The sequence below is a fragment of the Aquarana catesbeiana genome, linkage group LG04 (assembly GCF_042186555.1).
Source record: "Aquarana catesbeiana isolate 2022-GZ linkage group LG04, ASM4218655v1, whole genome shotgun sequence".
Lineage (NCBI taxonomy): Eukaryota > Metazoa > Chordata > Amphibia > Anura > Ranidae > Aquarana > Aquarana catesbeiana.
Window position 1 is genome coordinate 68,129,368 of NC_133327.1, and position 22,087 is coordinate 68,151,454.

The 22,087-nt window shown below is 40.9% G+C and overlaps 1 protein-coding gene across 3 annotated transcripts in view; it reads left to right on the forward strand.

The window, feature by feature from the left end:
• The window catches only part of PFN4 (profilin family member 4), a 33,597-nt gene that overhangs the window by 6,448 nt on the left and 5,062 nt on the right, over positions 1-22,087 (forward strand). For 2 of the 3 annotated variants that reach the window (XM_073625302.1, XM_073625300.1), the window contains 4 exons: positions 1,596-1,638; positions 6,371-6,512; positions 20,902-21,036; positions 21,136-21,241. In XM_073625302.1, the coding sequence (XP_073481403.1) occupies positions 6,396-6,512; positions 20,902-21,036; positions 21,136-21,241 (358 nt within the window). In that variant the 5' untranslated portion in view covers positions 1,596-1,638; positions 6,371-6,395. The remainder of the gene's footprint in view (positions 1-1,595; positions 1,639-6,370; positions 6,513-20,901; positions 21,037-21,135; positions 21,242-22,087) is intronic. The other variant, XM_073625301.1, reaches the window with a different exon arrangement.

The following is a 22,087-nucleotide window of genomic DNA, read 5'->3' on the forward strand; positions in this document are numbered from 1 at the left end:
AATTGAAATTACAACCCAAGAAAATATAACAGAATTGGAACAATTAAAAGAAGAGAATTTAATACTTCAAACTAAGCTCGAAGATTACGAAAATAGAGCCAGAAGTTCAAACTTGCGCATAAGGGGAATATCTGAAACTGTGACAGACCTGCAATCTACTATTACTGCTCTATTATAAGAACTAAAGCCAGATATCCCTATTGAACGTTTAGAACTGGACAGAGTACACAGAGCCCTCACAGCCAAAAAGAAAGATGGACCCCCACGTGATATAATCACAAAATTTCATTATTACAGAACGAAAGAACAAATACTAATTGCTGCAAGAGAAAAAAAGGAACTTAATTTTCAAGGACACAATTATCAAATTTTTGCTGACCTATCCCAACTTACTATTACTAAAAGACGATCCATGAAACCCCAACTAATGGAACTGCAACGCCACAACATTATGTATCAATGGGGATTCCCCTTTTCAGTCAGATTTAACTACCAAGGTACAATTTACAGAAGCAGATCAGCAGATGAACTACAACAAACCCTTTTAAAATTAAATCTGACAGAACCCACAAGCAGCAACACCCCCACACGCAGAAGAATGGCATCATCTTCACCTTCAGGCAGCACCCAGAAAATTTCAGAACAAAATGGGAATCATCATTCTCACAAAAGAGGCCGTTATGCTACATCATCCATGGACCAAGAAGATTCAATGGACTGACATCCTAATTCCTGATATCTCTTCATTTATTATACTAAGAGATGGTTCTCTATAAAAAACCTATATTTATAACTGAATGTAACTGCATTCTGATAGTCACACACTGTGTGGGATCATGTTACATTCCAGTTATATTTCTAATTACTTCTGATTCATATAGCCTTAGAATAATAAGTGAAATAAGGAAATTCTTGTTCAGTTATATATTATCAGGTAATAACAATAGATTTATTACTTTTTAGGACAAATATGTTCAATAATCCAGAAGTAATGGAAGCTTTTTCTTTCTTTTCTTAAAACAAATATATTAGTACCTAACTAGTTCCTAGAACTATGTTTTTGTTTATTCTAATCTGAAGCAATACAACCTCAATTTTATGAGTTAACATATCTAAACAGTTACGTATGAATAAAATATGTAATTGTTTACTCTAAAAGGGTTAAAATCCCAAAATAATTCAAATTATCTTCATCAATACCAAAGTTATTAACAGTACCTTTCTAACTGAATTATTTAGCCTAGGGCAAGACTAACCATATACAACCCCCCTGGAATAAATAATTTCAACAAAAACTATATTCTGCACTCCAATTAATGAATCATCATTTTGATGTCTTTTGACATAGCACTTCTCTCCTGTAAGTGGAAGATCCGTGTACCCCCATTAGCCCTCCTCATTCTCCCAACCATATTATGTGGGAGTGTGACGAAGGCACTTATTCCCCTGAGAGAGATATTTATTCTCTTTCACGGGTAAATTGTGATTACTTGCAAAAAATAATTTATACAATGTATCATCTAATCTCATATGTTTTTTGTTTACTCTTTACTCCAGAATTCACTGTTTTCTTTTCTATCTTTTCATCTCTTCAGTCCACACAAGTTGATCTGCGCAGTCAGCTCTGCATAACAAAAAGTAAGTCAAAACTATTTGATCTGTTGCCATGGCACCACTGAATATACTTTCCCTGAATGTTCAGGGAATAAATGTCCCTCAAAAAAGGACCAAAGCCTTCCGTACTTTCCATAACAAGAAGGCTCACATAGTATGCCTCCAAGAAACACACTTCACCAAAGATTCTACTCCAAAATATATTTCTCCTTTTTATCAACAAATTTACACAGTTTCTGCCTGTACCAAACAAAGGGGTACTCTAATTGCATTTCACCGATCCACACCATTCACCTTATCATCAGAAATTAAAGACCCAGAAGGTAGATACCTGATACTCATGGGTTATATAATGGATACAGCAATCACGGTGATTTCCTACTACGCTCCTAACAAACAACCTACACCATTCCTCTCACATATATTACAAGTGATTAATACACACAAAATAGGAACAGTGATAATGTGCGGGGATTCGAACCAGGTCCTCCTCCCATTTCTAGATAAATCACCTTTTACACCATCCAAAATAACCTCTAGATTATCTTTTTCTCAACTTCTTTCCAAATACAATCTGGTAGATTCGTGGAGAGAAAGTAACCCAATGAAAAAGAAATTCACTTATTTCTCGCACCCTCATCAAACCTTCACCAGAATAGATCATATTTTTCTAACAATAGGAATGATACCAGAAATTATTGCATCAGATATAATTCCAATTCCGTGGTCTGACCATAATGCAGTATACACTACTATAGCCTCAGCCATACCAAAAGCGCATGACCCAACGTGGTACTTACCGGACATAATGCTCAAACACCCACTACATCAGATGGCCATTGAACAAGCTTTAAAGGAATACATATCAATTAATAATACAACAGACATTTCCCCAATAACACTGTGGGAAGCTCATAAGCCTGTCTTGCGTGGTACAATACAAAGACAAATGGCACTATTTAAACGGGAACGCAAAAATCTAGCAAAAAAACTAGAACTCAATTTTAATGCAGCCTACATATCATTCCAAGATAATCCATCTCAGAGTACAAAATCTCATCTGGAAAAATCTAGATTGGAATACGATCTATTTCTCACTGAGTCAGTTGATAAATCCCTCAAACGCTCCAAACACAATTTCTACATGAATACAAACAAACCAGGTACATATTTGGCTCGGGCATTAAATTCAACTAACAAATCTTTCAAACCAATACGTTTGAAATTTTAAAAAAATGTTTATACTTGTAATCCAGTTAAAATAGTCCATAAATTTCACTCACATCTCGCAACTTTATACAAGACAAACAATGAATTTAATCCTACAGAGGCTGAATCCTTCTTCTCAAAAATAACCTTACCTGAGTTGTCTCAGAATCAAAAAAGCAGTTTGGATGAGCCTATAACTATAGATGAAGTTGCTAACGCCATAAAAGACCTAAAACTTAACAAAAGACCAGGCCCAGACGGCTACTCGGCTTTATACTATAAAACATTCTCAGAAATACTCTCTCCCATTCTCACTAAAAACTTTTAACAAACTTCTAGAAGGACATTCTTTCCGGCAAGAAACACTAATGGCAATTGTTTGTATGATCCCAAAACCCCTTTCTGATGATACTTCCTGTGTGAATTATTGGCCTATCTCTCTGTTAAACCTTGATATTAAATTATTAGCAAAAATAATAGCAAAACGCCTCAATAGCATTATAGGAAAATGAATACATAGAGATCAAGTAGGCTTCATGCCAAATAGACAGGCAGGCGATAATATACGCAGGGCAGTGTTATTGGCACATATTGCTAAAAAACGGAAAATCCCTTTATGTTTTCTATCTCTCGATATTAAGAGGGCATTTGACACAGTATCCTGGCAATATATGCAATATTCATTACAAAAATGGGGTTTTGGACCCCACTTTTTAACATGGATCAAAGCATTATATAATAAACCCAAAGCCTATATAAAATACGCTGGATACAAATCTGATGCCTTTAATATCGAAAGAGGTACCCGACAGGGTTGCCCATTATCTCCCTTATTTTTTGCCCTTATACTCGAACCCATGGCCCAATACATCAGAACAAACCAAACTATAACTGGCATTGAAGTAGGAGGTATTACACACAAATTATGTATATTTGCAGACGATATATTACTTTTTCTATCATCACCACAGGTCTCTGGCCCTAACTTAATACCAGCTCTTGATGGATTTGCAGCCCTATCCGGCCTTATGATTAATCCTAAGAAATGCCTAGTGCTTAATATTTCGTTCACAAGCATGGAATTGATCCCGGCTAGGGCTGCACTCCCATTCACATGGGCAGAAAAATCAATCCCATATCTTGGAATTCATTTAACAGCATCTCATTCTGACTTATTCTCAACCAATTATCCTCCTGTATTAAGACAGATCACAAATCTAATAAAACAATGGTCGCAACTTCCTTTATCCTGGATAGGGAAGATTAATGCAATCAAAATGACTATTCTACCCAAATTGCTTTATCTATTCAGAGTCCTCCCTATTCCAATTCCTTCCTATTTTTTGAGAATAGTACAAAAAAGAGCAACTTCATTTATATGGGGCTCTTCTAAACCACGTATACCTATACACACACTACATCTTCCCAAAAATAAAGGAGGCCTGGGATACCCTAATTTTACTAACTACTACAGAGCAGCACATTTGGCCAGTCTGTCCAAATACCATGCAAAACAGGAAATCCCATTATGGGTATTTATAGAGGCTTCAGAAAATGACCCTCTATTAATATCAAACTTGTTATGGCTTGATCCTAAAGACCGCTTTAAAATTCATAATCCCATAACTAAACACTTCTTATCTCTCTGGGATAAACTAAAAACCAAATATCAGTTACAATCTCCACACAATCCTCTCCTTTCTTTTATCAGAAATCCGGCCTTTTATCCGGCATGGATCTACCCAAATTCCTAAACCTAAATGACTTCATAGCATCTAAATCATTCCTTTCATTCCCATCGCTTAGAGAAAAATATGATCTACCAAACTCTGAGATATTTAGATATCTCCAAATCAAAAATTTCTATACACCATTCCTAAAGGGGGATACACCATTATCCCAATTATCCATTTTTGAATCAATCTGTACAAAAGATCCATTTGCTAAAGGTACAATTTCATCACTTTATAATCAATTATATGGAGTAGTAAATCTTAATAGACCCTCTTACGTTCAGAGGTGGGAGGAGGACCTGGGACGAACTTTAGAAGACACGGACTGGTCTAACATATGGCTCACATCTAAGTCATCCTCACCCAACATCTTAGCACTGGAGACAAATTATAAAGTCCTAACTCGCTGGTACCTTGTACCCGCTAGAGTGGCAAAATATTCACCTAATACCTTAGCTCTTTGTTTTCGAGGATGCCCAGAAATAGGCACACATTTACACATATGGTGGACGTGCCCAGTAATCCAAACCTTCTGGAAGGAAGTCTTCGTGATTGCATCTAAAATATTTAAAAAATTAATACAACCAGATCCATATATAACTTTACTTAATCTAAAACCGGAATGGTTAACACTCTCTCAATTCAAACTTATGATCCAACTAACAACGGCTGCAAAACAAACAGTGGCCAAGGCATGGAAATCTCCTACATTGGTACTAGCAGAAACAATTCACAGAATGAATAATACAATGTCCCATGCTAAGATGGTAGCCATCGATCAAAATCAAATTCCAAAATTTGAAAAACTTTGGCATCCTTGGATAAAACAACAATTCCTGTCAAATTTCAATGACTCTGTCCTGTTGCCATGGTAACAGATTAAATGACTTACAGAGACACCCATTCTAAGGCTTCAAAGAGAACTAAAAAGAATAATAAACTGACGAGCGGGACAACCTTGTAAACCATACCTCTGCCTTTCTACCCTTTTTCTTCTTTCTCTTTCCTTTTTTCTCCACCTTACGATTAAAGCTCATTATCAGAATTTATTTGACCTATATACACTCTACCTGTAAACAATATATATAGTAGGTATAAATCATTTAAATACCTACAAAAGTAACTAAGGAAATGATATATAGCTTTAATTTAGGTTTACATGAACCCAATGTTTAATATTTGACATTTCATGATATTTACCTATATAATCCCTACTGTAAAACAATGAGCTTACTTTATAGATCCTTGTAAACTTACTTTATGTATCTTTATGTATCTTTATAACATTGTATACTCAATAAACTTCTTTTGACAAGGAAAATAAATATACTGTATTTTTGATTTTTCAAAGTTGTACCCCAATGAATACTAATTCAATTGGTGCAAAATTGTATAAATAGCTTATACAACTGAATCAATGCAGGAAAAATAGATCTTTTATGTTTAATAGTTACCAGCTCCTAGATTTTGTCCTAGAAATTGAGAGGCTCAAAACAAAAGATAGCAGTTCACAAAATAGGATTTGTAGTAAAGAGATATACTGTTATATTCTGGTAATACTAATCTAGTGGGTATACCTAGATGGTAAATAAAAGGGAATCACAGTTATGCCCAGGCAGCCTCGACACCCCATGTCCAGGATCCTATTTTCTGCTCTTGCACCCCCTGTAGTTGTATCAATGGACTGTGCCATTCTTAATATACAGAATATTGGGATACACTCACACACTGGTTATTGTTCTGCTTTGCAAACTAGAAAACGAGACGGTTCAATATTATGTCTCACCAGTACTTTCTCTGTCACTTTTCCCCAGGTTTGCCCAGGTCTGATGTTCAGCAATGACCCAGATACAGAACTTGTTGTATGATTCTTTGATAAAGACACAACATGTGGAGAGTACCGCCCTTATCAAGTTAAAAGAAGGGGTAGCCTTCACCTCACCGCCACGATTTCACGTAAGTTCCATGTGCTGATGCAGAATCCTTGCAAAGAAATCTATTCTGTTACTGGAAACATCCCTCCTGTAATAGTTGATGAAAAATTTGATTGCAACTTGAGCAGCCAAGTTCAACATCGAAACAGTAATATGGATTTCCAAATACTGTATTTCACAATATAAGCTCCGTTTAGTGGTAAAAATGAGTGTGAAATGCCAGACTCCGGTGGGTGTAACAAGATGTCCGCTTGCCACCTTCTCACTATATTGTTACTGTGGACGAGTGTGGGGTGTAGCAAGATGGCGGCTACTGAACGTCACTTCCGTTTCAAAATCTGACAGGTAGCTTAATCTGATTAAACACCAGCATAGTTCTCTGGCCAGCACCACTTGGCACAGCCAGCTGCATAACACCAATAATCTTTTTAGCTGTCAATAAGGGTGGCACTCTGTCCATCACTGTAAAGGGGGCATTTTTCGCACTAACCACCAATGTAAGGGCCATTTATTCCACTTACTCCACCCAGTGAATTGCCTTCAGCAGAGATTCTCCCCCAAAAAATATTTTGTGAGTTAAAAAGGTTTAAAAAGGCTGAACTAGGATTTTCCCTTCCTTTTTAATAATTGGTTTACATATATTTGGAATCTGATTGGGTTTTATAGACTACTTCTATTTATTTATTACTGGTACTTATATAGCATCATCAATTTATGCAGCACTTTACATATACATTATATTGTACATTCACATCAGTCCCTGCCAAATCTAAGGTCCCAAACTCACATTCATGCATACACCCAGGGCTGCTGATAGGGGGGCCCATTGGTATTCTTGTAGGGAGCCCGAGCACACAGGGGGGCCCACACAAGGAGGGGGATTATTGATGGACGACAATTGCAGAACACTTCCTCCAGCAGCTGAAACTTGCTGGTCTCTCCCCCTCTCCCTGCTGTCAGCTTTTATCTGCTGAGAAAGACAGTCGTCCCACACTAATCCCCCTCCCTGTGCGCCCCCCGCCCGCCCCCCCCCAGTGCTGGTTCTCTCTCTGATCTCATCTCATCTTCATTTTTATTTATTAGCTCAGCTTTATCTTTTAGATTTAGCAGGAATTCTGCCAGTTATGTTGTATTGTTGTTGTTGCTGTTGTCTGCTAATAATGATTTTATTGTATTTTTAGCGAAATATAGCTTTAATATTTTCTTGGGGGGGGGGGAGCTGCCAGGTAGAAATCGTGGGGCCCCGTAAAGACTATCAGCAGCCCTGCATACACATACTAAGGCCAATTAGACTAGAGCCAGTTAACTTACCAGCATGTCTTTGGAGTATGGGAGGAAATCCACGCAGCCGCAGGGAGAACATGCAAACTCCATGCAGGTAGTTCCGTGGTTGGGATTCAACTGACGACCCTAATGCTGCTAGACAGCGGCATCGCTATGGGGGTGCAGACTGCACCCAGGTGACACCTGCCAGAGGGATGACACCAGGGGCAGACTGACCACTTCTCTCTTACCCCCCCTCTTTCTACCTCTTTCCCCCTCTCTCACCCCCCCACTACCTTTCTCTCACCCCCGTTCTCCCTCTCTCTCACCCCCCACTCACCAACTCTCTCTACCCCCCCTTCACCCTTATTGGGGGGCGGAGTAGGTAACACCATGTTTTACAGCACCAGGTGATGCCAACCCTAGTGATGCCACTGCTGCTAGTTGAAAGTGCTTATCACTTAGCCACTGTAATGTCCATATTTGAAAGGTTCTGCAGACTTTACAATTACAGTGTACATCATTTTGCACTCTAATGCCCTGTACACACGGTCGGACTTTGTTCGGACATTCTGACAACAAAATCCTAGGATTTTTTCCGACGGATGTTGGCTCAAACTTGTCTTGCATACACACGGTCACACAAAGTTGTCGGAAAATCCGATCGTTCTAAACGCGGTGACGTAAAACACGTACGTCGGGACTATAAACGGGGCAGTAGCCAAAAGCTTTCATCTCTTTATTTATTCTGAGCATGCGTGGTACTTTGTCCGTCGGATTTGTGTACACACGATCAGAATTTCCGACAACGGATTTTGTTGTCGGAAAATTTTATAGCCTGCTCTCAAACTTTGTGTGTCGGAAAACCGGATGGAAAATGTGTGATGGAGCCTACACACGGTCGGAATTTCCGACAACAAGGTCCTATCACACATTTTCCATCGGAAAATCCGATCGTGTGTACGGGGCATAAGTCATATCTCATTTTAAGAACAGCCATGGGTGAGAAATCCATGCTTCCTTGTGTGAATTACTGATACTGCACTCAGCATATGGATGTGAGACAGGAGCAGTGTAGGGATTGATTAGTAGTTATAGACATATTTTAAGCTTGTCCAACATGCTGTGTGTGAAAGTAAGTACATCCACCGTGCAAAGTATTTAATCCAGTTATGCAATATTTGGGTATTCATTACATGTATTTGTAGAGAACCAGCCTAAATAAAACTTCACCTGGCTTACTTGACTTCATCCAGCTTTTAATCTTCTGACATACCATACATTCCCCTGACTTGATTGATGTAATCAGGGACAGGGGTGGACAGGTAGGTCAAGTTTTTTGATCAGAGACCCAGGACATGAATGCTCATCATTCTTGGTTGAGAATTTGAGGGCTCAGAGAGGGCCTAAGACATACGGAATTGATATAATCAGATCACAGTTTATGGCATATGAATAGGGAGAAGTGGAGAGGCCCTTAAAAAAGATATACCGGTAGCTTGTTTTTTCAGAAGAGACAGTCCATTGTTCAGACCCCCCTCCACTGTAACTCAAACCGACCAGCCTCAGAAAATAGTGATATCACTTGATTGACTGTACAGAGTCAAAAAAAATGTATACAATAAGTGCTGGACTTTGATCATTTATCCATCAAGTGGAATATGGTGATGAGATTTGATGGAATGACCTCAGAAACTCTACAACAAAGCAAGGGGTCCACCAAAGTATGGAGGCTGCCCAAATCCACATGAAAACTGAAAACAGAGCATGAAACATTCTTCTTATGAGTCTTTAACCACTTCAGCCCCGGAAGGATTTACCCCCTTCCTGACCAGAGCACTTTTTACAATTTGGCACTGCGTCGCTTTAACTGCTAATTGCGCGGTCATGCAATGCTGTACCCAAACCAAATTTGCGTCCTTTTCTTCCCACAAATAGAGCTTTATTTTGATGGTATTTGATCACCTCTGCCGCTTTTATTTTTTGCGCTATAAACGGAAAAAGACCGAAAATTTTGAAAAAAAATGATATTTTCTACTTTTTGTTATAAAAAAAATCCATTAAAATCAATTTTAGTCATACATTTAGGCCAAAATGTATTCGGCCACATGTCTTTGGTAAAAAAAATGTCAATAAGCGTATATTTATTGGTTTGCGCAAAAGTTATAGCGCCTACAAACTAGGGTACATTTTCTGGAATTTACACAGCTTTTAGTTTATGACTGTCTATGTAATTTCATGAGGTGCTAAAATGGCAGGGCAGTACAAAACCCCCCCAAATGACCCCATTTTGGAAAGTAGACACCCCAAGGAAATTGCTGAGAGGCATGTTGAACCCATTGAATATTTTTTTTTTTTGTCCCAAGTGATTGAAAAATGACAAAAAAAAAAAAAAAATTACAAAAAGTTGTCACTAAATGATATATTGCTCACACAGGCCATGGGCATATGTGGAATTGCACCCCAAAATACATTCAGCTGCTTCTCCTGAATACGGGGATACCAAATGTGTGGGACTTTTTGGGAGCCTAGCCGCGTACGGGCCCCGAAAACCAAGCACCGCCTTCAGGATTTCAAAGGGCATACATTTTTGATTTTACTCCCCACTACCTATCACAGTTTTGAAGGCCATAAAATGCCAAGATGGCACAACCCCCCCCCCAAATGACCCCATTTTGGAAAGTAGACACCCCAAGCTATTTGCTGAGAGGCATGTTGAGTCCATGGAATATTTTATATTTGGACACAAGTTGCGGGAAAGTGACAATTTTTTTTTTTTTTTTTTTGCACAAAGTTGTCACTAAATGATATATTGCTCAAACATGCCATGGGCATATGTGGAATTACACCCCAAAATACATTCTGCTGCTTCTCCTGAGTACGGGGATACCACATGTGTGGGACTTTTTGGGAGCCTAGCCGCGTACAGGGCCCCAAAAACCAAGCACCGCCTTCAGGATTTCTAAGGGCATAAATTTTTGATTTTACTCCTCACTACCTATCACAGTTTTGAAGGCCATAAAATGCCAAGATGGCACAAACCCCACCCAAATGACCCCATTTTGGAAAGTAGACACCCCAAGCTATTTGCTGAGAGGCATGTTGAGTCCATGGAATATTTTATTTTTTGACACAAGTTGCGGGAAAGTGACAATTTTTTTTTTTTTTTGCACAAAGTTGTCACTAAATGATATATTGCTCACACAGGCCATGGGCTTATGTGGAATTGCACCCCAAAATACATTCTGCTGATTCTCCTGAGTATGGGGATACCACATGTGTGGGACTTTTTGGGAGCCTAGCCGCGTACGGGGCCCCGAAAACCCAGCACCGCCTTCAGGATTTCTAAGGGCGTAAAGTTGTGATTTCACTCCTCACTACCTATCACATTTTTGAAGGCCATAAAATGCCCAGATGGCACAAAACCCCCCCAAATGACCCCATTTTGGAAAGAAGACACCCCAAGCTATTTGCTGAGAGGCATGATGAGTACATGGAATATTTTATATTTTGACACAAGTTGCGGGAAAGTGACAATTTTTTTTTTTTTTTTTTTTTTGCACAAAGTTGTCACTAAATGATATATTGCTCAAACATGCCATGGGCATATGTGGAATTACACCCCAAAATACATTCTGCTGCTTCTCCTGAGTACGGGGATACCACATGAGTGGCACTTTTTGGGAGCCTAGCTTCATACGGGGCCCCGAAATCCAATCACCGCCTTCAGGATTTCTAAGAGCGTTAATTTTTGATTTCACTCCTTACTACCCATCACAGTTTTGAAGGCCATAAAATGCCAAGATAGCACAAAACCGCCCCAAAATGACCCCATTTTGGAAAGTAGACACCCCAAGCTATTTGCTGAGAGGCATGGTGAGTATTTTGCAGCTCTCATTTGTTTTTGAAAATGAAGAAAGACAAGAAAAACTTTTTTTTTTTTCTTTTTTCAATTTTCAAAAGTTTGTGACAAAAAGTGAGGTCTGCAAAATACTCACTATACCTCTCAGCAAATATCTTTGGGTGTCTATTTTCCAAAATGGGGTCATTTGGGGGGGGTTTGTGCCATCTGGGCATTACATGGCCTCCGAAACTGTGATAGGCAGTGAAGAGTGAAATCAAAAATTTACGCCCTTAGAAAGCCTGAAGGCGGTGCTTGGTTTTCGGGGTCCCCTATGCGGTTAGGCTCCCAAAAAGTCTCACACATGTGGTATCCCCGTACTCAGGAGAGGCAACAGAATGTATTTTGGGGTGTAATTTCACATATTCCCATGGCATGTTTGAGCAATATATCATTTAGTGACAACTTTGTGCAAAAAAAAAAAATAATAATTTGTCTTTTTCCCGCAACTTGTGTCACAATATAAAATATTCCATGGACTCGACATGCCTCTCAGCAAATAGCTTGGGGTGTCTACTTTCCAAAATGGGGTCATTTGGGGGGGGTTTGAACTGTCCTGGCATTTTATGCACAACATTTAGAAGCTTATGTCACACATCACCCACTCTTCTAACCACTGGAAGACAAAGCCCTTTCTGACACTTTTTGTTTACATGAAAAAATTATTTTTTTTTGCAAGAAAATTACTTTGAACCCCCAAACATTATATATTTTTTTAAAGCAAATGCCCTACAGATTAAAATGGTGGGTGTTTCATTTTTTTTTTTCACACAGTATTTGCGCAGCGATTTTTCAAACGCATTTTTTGGGGAAAAAACACACTTTTTAAAATTTTAATGCACTAAAACACACTATATTGCCCAAATGTTTGATGAAATAAAAAAGATGATCTTAGGCCGAGTACATGGATACCAAACATGACATGTTTTAAAATTGCGCACAAACGTGCAGTGGCGACAAACTAAATACATTTTTAAAAGCCTTTAAAAGCCTTTACAGGTTACCACTTTAGATTTACAGAGGAGGTCTACTGCTAAAATTACTGCCCTCGATCTGACCTTCGCGGTGATACCTCACATGCATGGTGCAATTGCTGTTTACATTTGACGCCAGACCAACGCTTGCGTTCGCCTTTGCGCGAGAGCAGGTGGGGACAGGGGTGCTTTTTTTTTTTTTTTTTTTTAATTAATTTTTTGATTTTTTATCTTATTTTTAAACTGTTCCTTTCATTTTTATTTTTTTTAAATCATTTTTATTGTTATCTCAGGGAATGTAAATATCCCCTATGATAGCAATAGGTAGTGACAGGTACTCTTTTTTGAAAAAATTGGGGTCTATTAGACCCTAGATCTCTCCTCTGCCCTCAAAGCATCTGACCACACCAAGATCGGTGTGATAAAATGCTTTCCCAATTTCCCAATGGCGCTGTTTACATCCGGCGAAATCTAAGTCATGAAATGCTCGTAGCTTCCGGATTCTTAGGCCATAGAGATGTTTGGAGCCATTCTGGTCTTTGATCAGCTCTATGGTCAGCTGGCCGAATCACTGGCTGCATTCTCAGGTTCCCTGTTGGGACAGGAGAGCCAGAGAAAAACATGGAAGACGGTGGGGGGGGGGGCATTTCCTCCCACTGCTTGTAAAAGCAGTCTAGAGGCTAATTAGCCGCTAGGATTGCTTTTACATGAAAGCCGACCGCTGGCTGAAAAGAATGATACCAAGATGATACCTAAACCTGCAGGCATCATTCTGGTATAACCACTCAAAGTCCAGCAACATACCAGTACGTTGCTGGTCCTTGTTGGGCATATATTGTAAACTTTTTTTTCATGCAGCCTGTGGGCTGAACGAAAAAAAGATATTGATCGGTGGGTATGCCCACCATTAGAATACCTCCCTTCATCCACCCACTTCTAATGATGGGCATACATGCACCATTTATATATGCCGAAGCATGGGGGCATCCTCCCGCAAAAGGCAGGAGCAAATTGCTCCTCCACCCACTGCCCCCACGCTTCGGCATATATGCTGAAGTATGTAACTGTGGTGGTGAAATCACCTCCGACAGCGCTGGAGTCACGGCTTTATGTATCGTGGGAGCAAACGCTGTTGCTATCAAGATAAATAAATCCGCGCTGCAACTGAATGGCGTACCTGCTAAGCAAATGATGGTTAACAAAAAACAAAGTAACATTACAGTATAACAGTAATACTTACCATACCTGCAAAGCAAATACAAAAAAAAACCATAGTAAAAAATAAAACATTTAACGCAACCTGTGCCTACCTAAAATATATATATGCCGAAGCATGGGGGCATCCTCCCGCAAAAGGCAGGAGCAAATCGCTCCTCCACCCACTTCTGCCCCCACGCTTCGGCATATATGCTGAAGTATGTAACTGTGGTGGTGAAATCACCTCCGACAGCGCTGGAGTCACAGCTTTATGTATCGTGGGAGCAAACGCTGTTGCTGTCAAGATAAATAAATCCGCGCTGCAACTGAATGGCGTACCTGCTAAGCAAATGATGGTTAACAAAAAACAAAGTAACATTACAGTATAACAGTAATACTTACCATACCTGCAAAGCAAATACAAAAAAAACACCATAGTAAAAAATAAAACATTTAACGCAACCTGTGCCTACCTAAAATATATATATGCCGAAGCATGGGGGCATCCTCCCGCAAAAGGCAGGAGCAAATCGCTCCTCCACCCACTTCTGCCCCCACGCTTCGGCATATATGCTGAAGTATGTAACTGTGGTGGTGAAATCACCTCCGACAGCGCTGGAGTCACGGCTTTATGTATCGTGGGAGCAAACGCTGTTGCTGTCAAGATAAATAAATCCGCGCTGCAGCTACCTGAAAACAAAAAAATGTTTAAAACACAGTAAACTATAAAAAAATTACATACCTGAAAAGCAAACATGATAAAACATAACAATAAAACATTGCAGAATAGAATACAGTAAAAAAGAGCAGAACAATAGAGAGAAAATAGAGAGAGAGAGAACAATAAAACGATTTTTGGTTTTTTTATTTGATATTTTTTTTGTGTATTTTTTTTTTTTTTACTTTTTTTTTTTTTTTTTACATTTTTTTTTTTTTTTATAACTGTAACTTTTAAAACTGTAACGGTTCCAGGTTTGGGTCTCTCAAAATGCGATGGCATCTTGGGAGACCCTGTCCTAGTGTCCTAGTCTGTGCAGTGCTGTACCCTACGCTAATACTCAACTAGTGTATGGTAGCGTTCAAAACATTCACCAATGCAAAGACCAGGATTGCCAGGACAGGAGGGACAATAATACCGGGTGTCACGCCTAAATCCGCGCTTTCTGCAGACACGACATTTTCTTTGGGGGGCTCGTTGGGTAGGGGTACTCTGGAGGACATAAGGAAAATGCCTCTCATGCAGCCGGCCTACTGCATTTGGATTGGGAAGGTGAGGTGGAGCACCGTCTGGAAACAGAAGGGCTCTGACGATCTCTTCCTGGAATTTAAGGAAGGATCCAGTCTGTCCTGAAGCTCTGTATAGCACATGAGCGTTCAGCAAAGCCAATTGAAATAAATAAACAGACACTTTTTTGTACCAGCATCTGGCCTTACGGGCAATTAGGTACGGCGCCAACAACTGGTCGTTGAGGTCCACCCCTCCCATATTAAGGTTGTATTCGTGGACACAGAGGGGTTTCTCCACAACACCAGTCGCCGTAGTAATTTGGGTCGTCATGTCTGCATGAAGGGAGGTGAGAACGAAAACATTCTTCTTATCCCTCCACTTCATAGCGAGCAAATTATTATACTTCAAGCAGGCTCTCTCCCCCAGCCTAAGACAGGACTCTACAAGCCGCTGGGGAAAGCCCCGGCGATTAGGTCGCACGGTGCCACATGCTCCAATCTGCTGATCAAACAAGTGACTAAAAAGTGGCACGCTCGTATAATAATTGTCCACGTACAAGTGGTACCCCTTTCCGAATAAGGGTGACACCAAGTCCCACATTATCTTGCCAGCGCTTCCTATGTAGTCAGGGCAGTTTATCGGCTCTACGTGACTATCTTTGCCCTCGTAAACCATAAATCTACATGTATAGCCTGTGGCCCTGTCACAGAGCTTATACATCTTGACCCCGTATCTGGCACGCTTGCTGGGAAGGTACTGTTTGAAGGACAAGCGGCCAGAAAACTTAATCAGGGACTCATCAACGCAGACAACTTGATGGGGGGTAAACAAGTCTGCAAAACGTTGGTTGAAGTGGTTTACGAGGGGCCGAATTTTGTAGAGCCGATCGTATGCAGGGTCTCCACGAGGACGACAGAGTTCATTGTCGTTGAAGTGCATGAACCGCAAAATCTGCTCGTATTGTGCCCTGGCCATTGAAGCAGAGAACACAGGCATATGGTGAATTGGGTCAGTGGACCAATATGACCGCAACTCACTCTTTTTGGTTATGCCCATGTTGAGGGAAAGGCCCAGAAAGATCTTAAATTCGGAGACCGTAATTGGTCTCCAATCTCTGGCAAGGGAGGACTGGGGATTAGCGGCGATGTGTTGACCAGCGTATAAATTGCTTTGGTCCACAATAGATCTATAGAGATCTTCGGTGAAAAACAGTGAATAAAAATCCAGTGGCATAAAGTCAACTGTTTCCACCTGAATTCCGGGTTGGCCAGTGAAAGGGGGAAGTACGGGTGCTGCAGAAGTGGTGGGTACCCAATTCGGATTGGCGAATGCAGCAGGAAGGGCACTATGGGCACGACGGGCCTGTCTTTGTCTTATTGGTGGCAGCGGGACACTAGTTGTGCTTGCCACCTCGCCAGCTTGAACTGCACTTATGGGACTCGCCACGTCACCACGTGATACTGCAGTGCTGGATGTACGACCAGGGTGTACTAGGCCGCTGGTGCTTGCCAGTTCACCAGAAGGAGTAGCGGCACTAGTACCTCTCTGCTCCATACGAGAGCCCTGCGGTTCTTGCACTTCAAGGACAGAAGAAGAAGATCGGGGTCTGGTACGCCTGACCCTAGCAGGGACCACAACTCCGTCGTCAGAGCTAACTGTCATGGAGCCGCTGTCCTCTACAGGTTCGTATTCTGAGCTTGAACTTGACAGATGAGTGACTTCCTCTTCACTATCTATCATGCTCAGAAACGTGTAGGCCTCTTCACTAGTGTACCTTCGATTTGCCATTTTGGGCTCTAAATTTAGGGGTACACTAGTGAGACTCACAGGCAAAAAAGCTCCTGACTGTCAGCGACTGATTCAAAGCGCTACCAAAAAACTGTTAGCGATCGCAGGGATCAGGCCTGACTCTGCGAACGCTACAGTTATGTGTGCTTAGTGTTTTGTGACAGTTATCGATCGATACTGCACTTGGGTGGGCTGGGCTGGGCTGGGCCGAGGAGCAAAACGCAGGTGCTAGCAGGTATCTGGGCTGATCCTGAACACTGCGTTTTTTTGGGGGACCCTAAACTGCTGGGGAGTATAGATCTGATCGGATCAGATATCGATCCGTTCAGATACTATAGCACTAAGGGAGGTGTATGCTGCGTGCGTGGGTGTTAGCGGTACTGGCGCTAACCTGACGCTGCCTGGGGCGACGCAGACCTTATCTGATCCTAAAAACTTAACTTCTATCACCGCCGGGCAATTAGGGGGTTAAACCTTTATAGGGTAATAAACGGCGGGTGCCCTAAAACTGTAATAAACTACAATAAACTACAAAAAACAAACCAACTAACCAGCGTCACCTGTAACAATTATATGGTGATCGCTGGTGAAAGGGTTAACTAGGGGGCAATCAAGGGGTTAAAACCTTTAGTAGGTAGTATATGGGGGTCCCTGTCGCTATAAAACACTGACAGCAAACCTATATACTTACCTCCCTAACTAGCGTCACCTGTGTCACTAATACAGCGATCAGAAAAACGATCGCTTAGTGACACTGGCGACGGGGGGTGATCACGGGGTTAAAACTTTATTAGGGGGGTTAGGGGGGTACCCTGGACCTAAAGGGGGGGTACCCTAGACCTAAAGGGGGCTAACCTAACTGCCCTAACACTTGTAACTGTCACAAACTGACACCAATGCAATAAATCAGAAAAAAAAAAAACCTGCTATTGGTGTCAGAGTGACAGGGGGTACAGGGGGCTGATCAGGGGGTGACTGGGGGGTGACAGGGGGGTGACAAGTGTGCCTGCGTGTTCTACTGTATGTGTAGTGTTGGTGCACTTACTTGGATGTCTTCTCTCCTCGGCGCCGGACGAAAAGACCGGCTCGAGGAGAGATGACATCACTTCCTCCGCTTCTGTTTACATTCACAGAAGCCGAGGAAGCTTGTCATTGGCCAGGAGCGATCGCGAGGGGGGGGCCACGAATGAGTGGCCTCCCCCTCACCTTTGATCGACCCTGACCTCGATCCGACCGCCGCTGGCACCGGGGGGGGTCCTATCGGACCCCCCACCCGCGGGCAGGCAAGGACGTACAGGTAAGCCCTTTTGCCTGCCCGTGCCGCTCTGTCGACGTACATCGTCGTGCGGCGGTCAGCAACTGGTTAAAACTTAATTTAAGACAAGTGATGTCCGGTGCCTTTCAGGGGTCAAATCCCCTTCATCAGGGCTGAAATAATGTTGTAGAAAACTCTACTGGACTCTATTTGAAAGAAATTCCTGAAGTATAATCTCTGTGAGGAGATAAAAAAGAAACAAGATATACCTCTGCTCTAATCTTAATAGAGCTTATATACACAGTATATACTTTGTAACCCATCAGGTGCTAAAGGGGTGTGACCACATATTAACACTAAAAATTCTGGATGAACCCCTTGTGCACTGCTATACACCTGTTGTAGTAAACCCTGTAAAAAAAATAAGGATTTTATTTGACGTACAGGTTTAAGCTCGCCAACTGTGTCAAAGTAATCCCTCTCTGGCCAGTCCCTATTTTACTGTGCAAAATGCAAATGCTCCAGTTGATATAGTGCCAATTTGGGGCAAATAGACACAAGTTGTAGGGGAGCTACAGGTTCAGATTTTGTCACTGACCTACACTGCAACAGAATGAAAGCGAAAATACATTGCATCTGAGGATGACAAACTAAAAACACAATTAAATTAAATTAATCAAAGTAAACTCACCAATCCATCCATGTCTCCATGCTTTGTTTTGTTGAGTAATCACTTTGAAAATAACCCCCCAAGCATTTCTGGCTGCGACCGTCTTTAATAAGGACAGATGATTCATGTAGCATTTATGTACTGGAATCCATCTGCCTTTAGTTCAGGCATGCAGGCAGGAGGGTGCTGAGAAAATCCCTCCTTCCCCCCTGAGGACTCCTGGGGTGTATGACATCATTCTCCTGGGCCTAGAAACCAGAAAGCAACCAAAAAAATTGGAAAAAAGTGTAAAATAAGTAAACATGATATACTTTCCTATCTGTTTCATAATGCTAGCATCATAGGAATTAAAAATAGTCAATGTTGTTTGAGAGAGTGAAGTTCCACGTTAAGATATACCTGTGCATACTGGTCACAAATTGTCAAATTCCTCCATGATTGCATGGGCTCTCCCTTGTCATTATGCCCACGCCAGTGCCTACTTGTCCTCCTCCCTATCTCAGAGGAAGAGAAATACCTGATGATATTTCTACAGGAAACCCCATGCACAGCCAGAATGCAGATAATCCTATTGTGGCTCAGAGCTTCTCCCCCCACAATCCAGCAATGGAAAAGGGCTGTGAATCTCACCCTCTCCTACAAAAAAGTCTTATGCCCCGTACACACGGTCGGATTTTCCGACGGAAAATGTGTGATAGGACCTTGTTGTCGGAAATTCCGACCGTGTGTGGGCTCCATCACACATTTTCCATCGGATTTTCCGACCCACAAAGTTTGAGAGCAGGATATAAAATTTTCCGACAACAAAATCCATTGTCGGAAATTCCGATCGTGTGTACACAAATCCGACGCACAAAGTGCCACGCATGCTCACAATAAATAAAGGGATGAAAGCTATTGGCCACTGCCCCGTTTATAGTCCCGACGTACGTGTTTTACGTCACCGCGTTTAGAACGATCGTATTTTCCGACAACTTTGTGTGACCGTGTGTATGCAAGACAAGTTTGAGCCAACACCCGTCGGAAAAAATCCATGGATTTTGTTGGAATGTCCGAACAAAGTCCGACCGTGTGTACGGGGCATTATACTCCCACCGGGGATGCCCCGGCAAGTTTAATAAAATCTGGGACAGATGGGTGGACGATTCCTCCACCTGCACAGACTAATGCCAACTGTTGCTCTACACCTGTCAGCAAGGCTGCTCAGTAAACATCACCACCACTCACATCCGTTATGAAAATGTGAACTCATGTTCCAACTGCAAATAACAATGTCTAGAAATATCCCCACTGTTAGTACGATATGTCAGACAATTAAAAAAAATGTTTTTCTTTTTTTTCAGTGTTTGGTGCCTGTTACACCTTGCATCTTGAATGTAATAACCTGTAATAACTTTCATGCTCAATAAACTTTATTTTTTATTAAAAAAAAAGATATACCTGTGCACAGGTACTATATATCTTTTCTATTGCATTGCAGGTCAGTGACCAGACCTGAACCTTGTAGCTCTCCTGCAGCTTGTCTGTATTTGCCCCATATTTGCACTATATCTACTGGAGCATTTGAATTTTGCAGAGCAGAGTAGGACTGGCCAGAGAGGGATTACACTGACGCAGTTGGCCAGCTTAAACATGTATTGCAAAGTTTGCTAGAAAGGGTGTATAGGGGTGTGCAGAGGGTTCATCCAGAATTTGAGTGAGCTGTCTGAATGGATATATGATAGATCTCATAAGACGTTAGATCCCATAAGTGTTCGGCGCCCTGTTTTCAAGTGACTTTACAGTGTGGCAGAGGTGTTTGAAAGACAAGACTGTCTGAACTTAGTTACAAATGGTTTGGCAGGTAAACAGTTTACATATACGTATTTTTCTACTGTGTTTATCTTGATTTACATTTTCTGTTAACCTAATGCATCCAAATAAAGCACTGGGAGACTTCTAATGAGAGCTTTTTGGCCATCCATGGTTACATAAAGTACATACGTGATGGTGTCAGGCACTGGGCTACCATTACAAGGAAAGGATGTACAAATATTTTGGCGGAGCCTTATGTTTTACCATTATCTTCTTCTTACCTAATACTTTAAATGATTATTTAAGGATGATCTGTATGACATGTTCTTATCTATTTGTAGTTGCAGCCTCAACACATCCAGGTGATCATTGATGCCTTCAAGAACACAGCAACCCTAAGAAGAGAAGGATTCAACTTCCGAGAGAAGAATTACAAATGTGTCCGTGCTGATAAGAGTTCTATCTATGCTAAATGTGTAAGCGGCTTATTCTTCAATATGTTATACTGTAAACAGATTATTGCCACCCCGTGTTCTTTTATTAAGACTGCATTGATCTGATCTTTCTCCAACCAGGATGATGAAGGCATTGTCATGGTAAAAACAAAATCCAACATCCTGCTTGCTGTGTACCGGGAAGGAATGTATCCCAGTGTGTGTGTTGAAGCCACTGAGAAGCTAGGTAATTGTCAGATCGATTTTCTTTTTGAAGTTTTATCCTTGCCTGAACCGCACATTGTCAGCTACTTCCAGTGCTCTTCAGAATGGACATCGAGCATCAAAGGGTCAGACAGAAAAGGGTCTGAACTGCCATTATCTATTCATTTTAAAAGATATTGAATTGTATTTTAACCACTTCACCACCAAGTGTTTTTCACAATTTTTTTAAATGTTTTACATACTGTCACCAGTGCAGTACAGTTTCATCATATTACTGATGTGGCAGCGATAAGAGACACTGACTGGTGATAGAATGTAAAAGAAAAGAAAAAATTAAATACTTTTTAAATTTTTTTTTTTCTTTTTCATTAAATTTTTTTTATTTCTTTTACATTTTTTTAAAACATTTTTTACATACAGTGACCAGAGCAATACAGTGTTATCATATTAACACTCAATAGTTGGTGTTGCGCTCCAGAATAATAAATAGTTAAATGAATAAAGTGCTGATCAGAGACAAAATTAACTTAAATAATGCATATGTTCTGAAACTTTAAAATATAAATGAATAAAGGTGCACAGTGCATAAATGAATAAACGCACAGTAAAATATTGTTCAAATAAAAGTGCAAAAGGTGCTAAAACAGTGACTGTAGTGAATAAAAAATATAGCTTTCAGATATTGGTGTGTAAAGATACACAATGCATAAACAATTCAAAGGAAGTCCATAAAATAAAAGTGCAAGTGGTGCTGATGAATCGCAGAAGGATTGAACTCTTCCGGACCCAAAAAAGTGCAAGGCAAGGACATGCTATGTGGCATCAACGGGTGGCACTGTGACTTCAGTGGTTGTGAATCTTCGGTGCA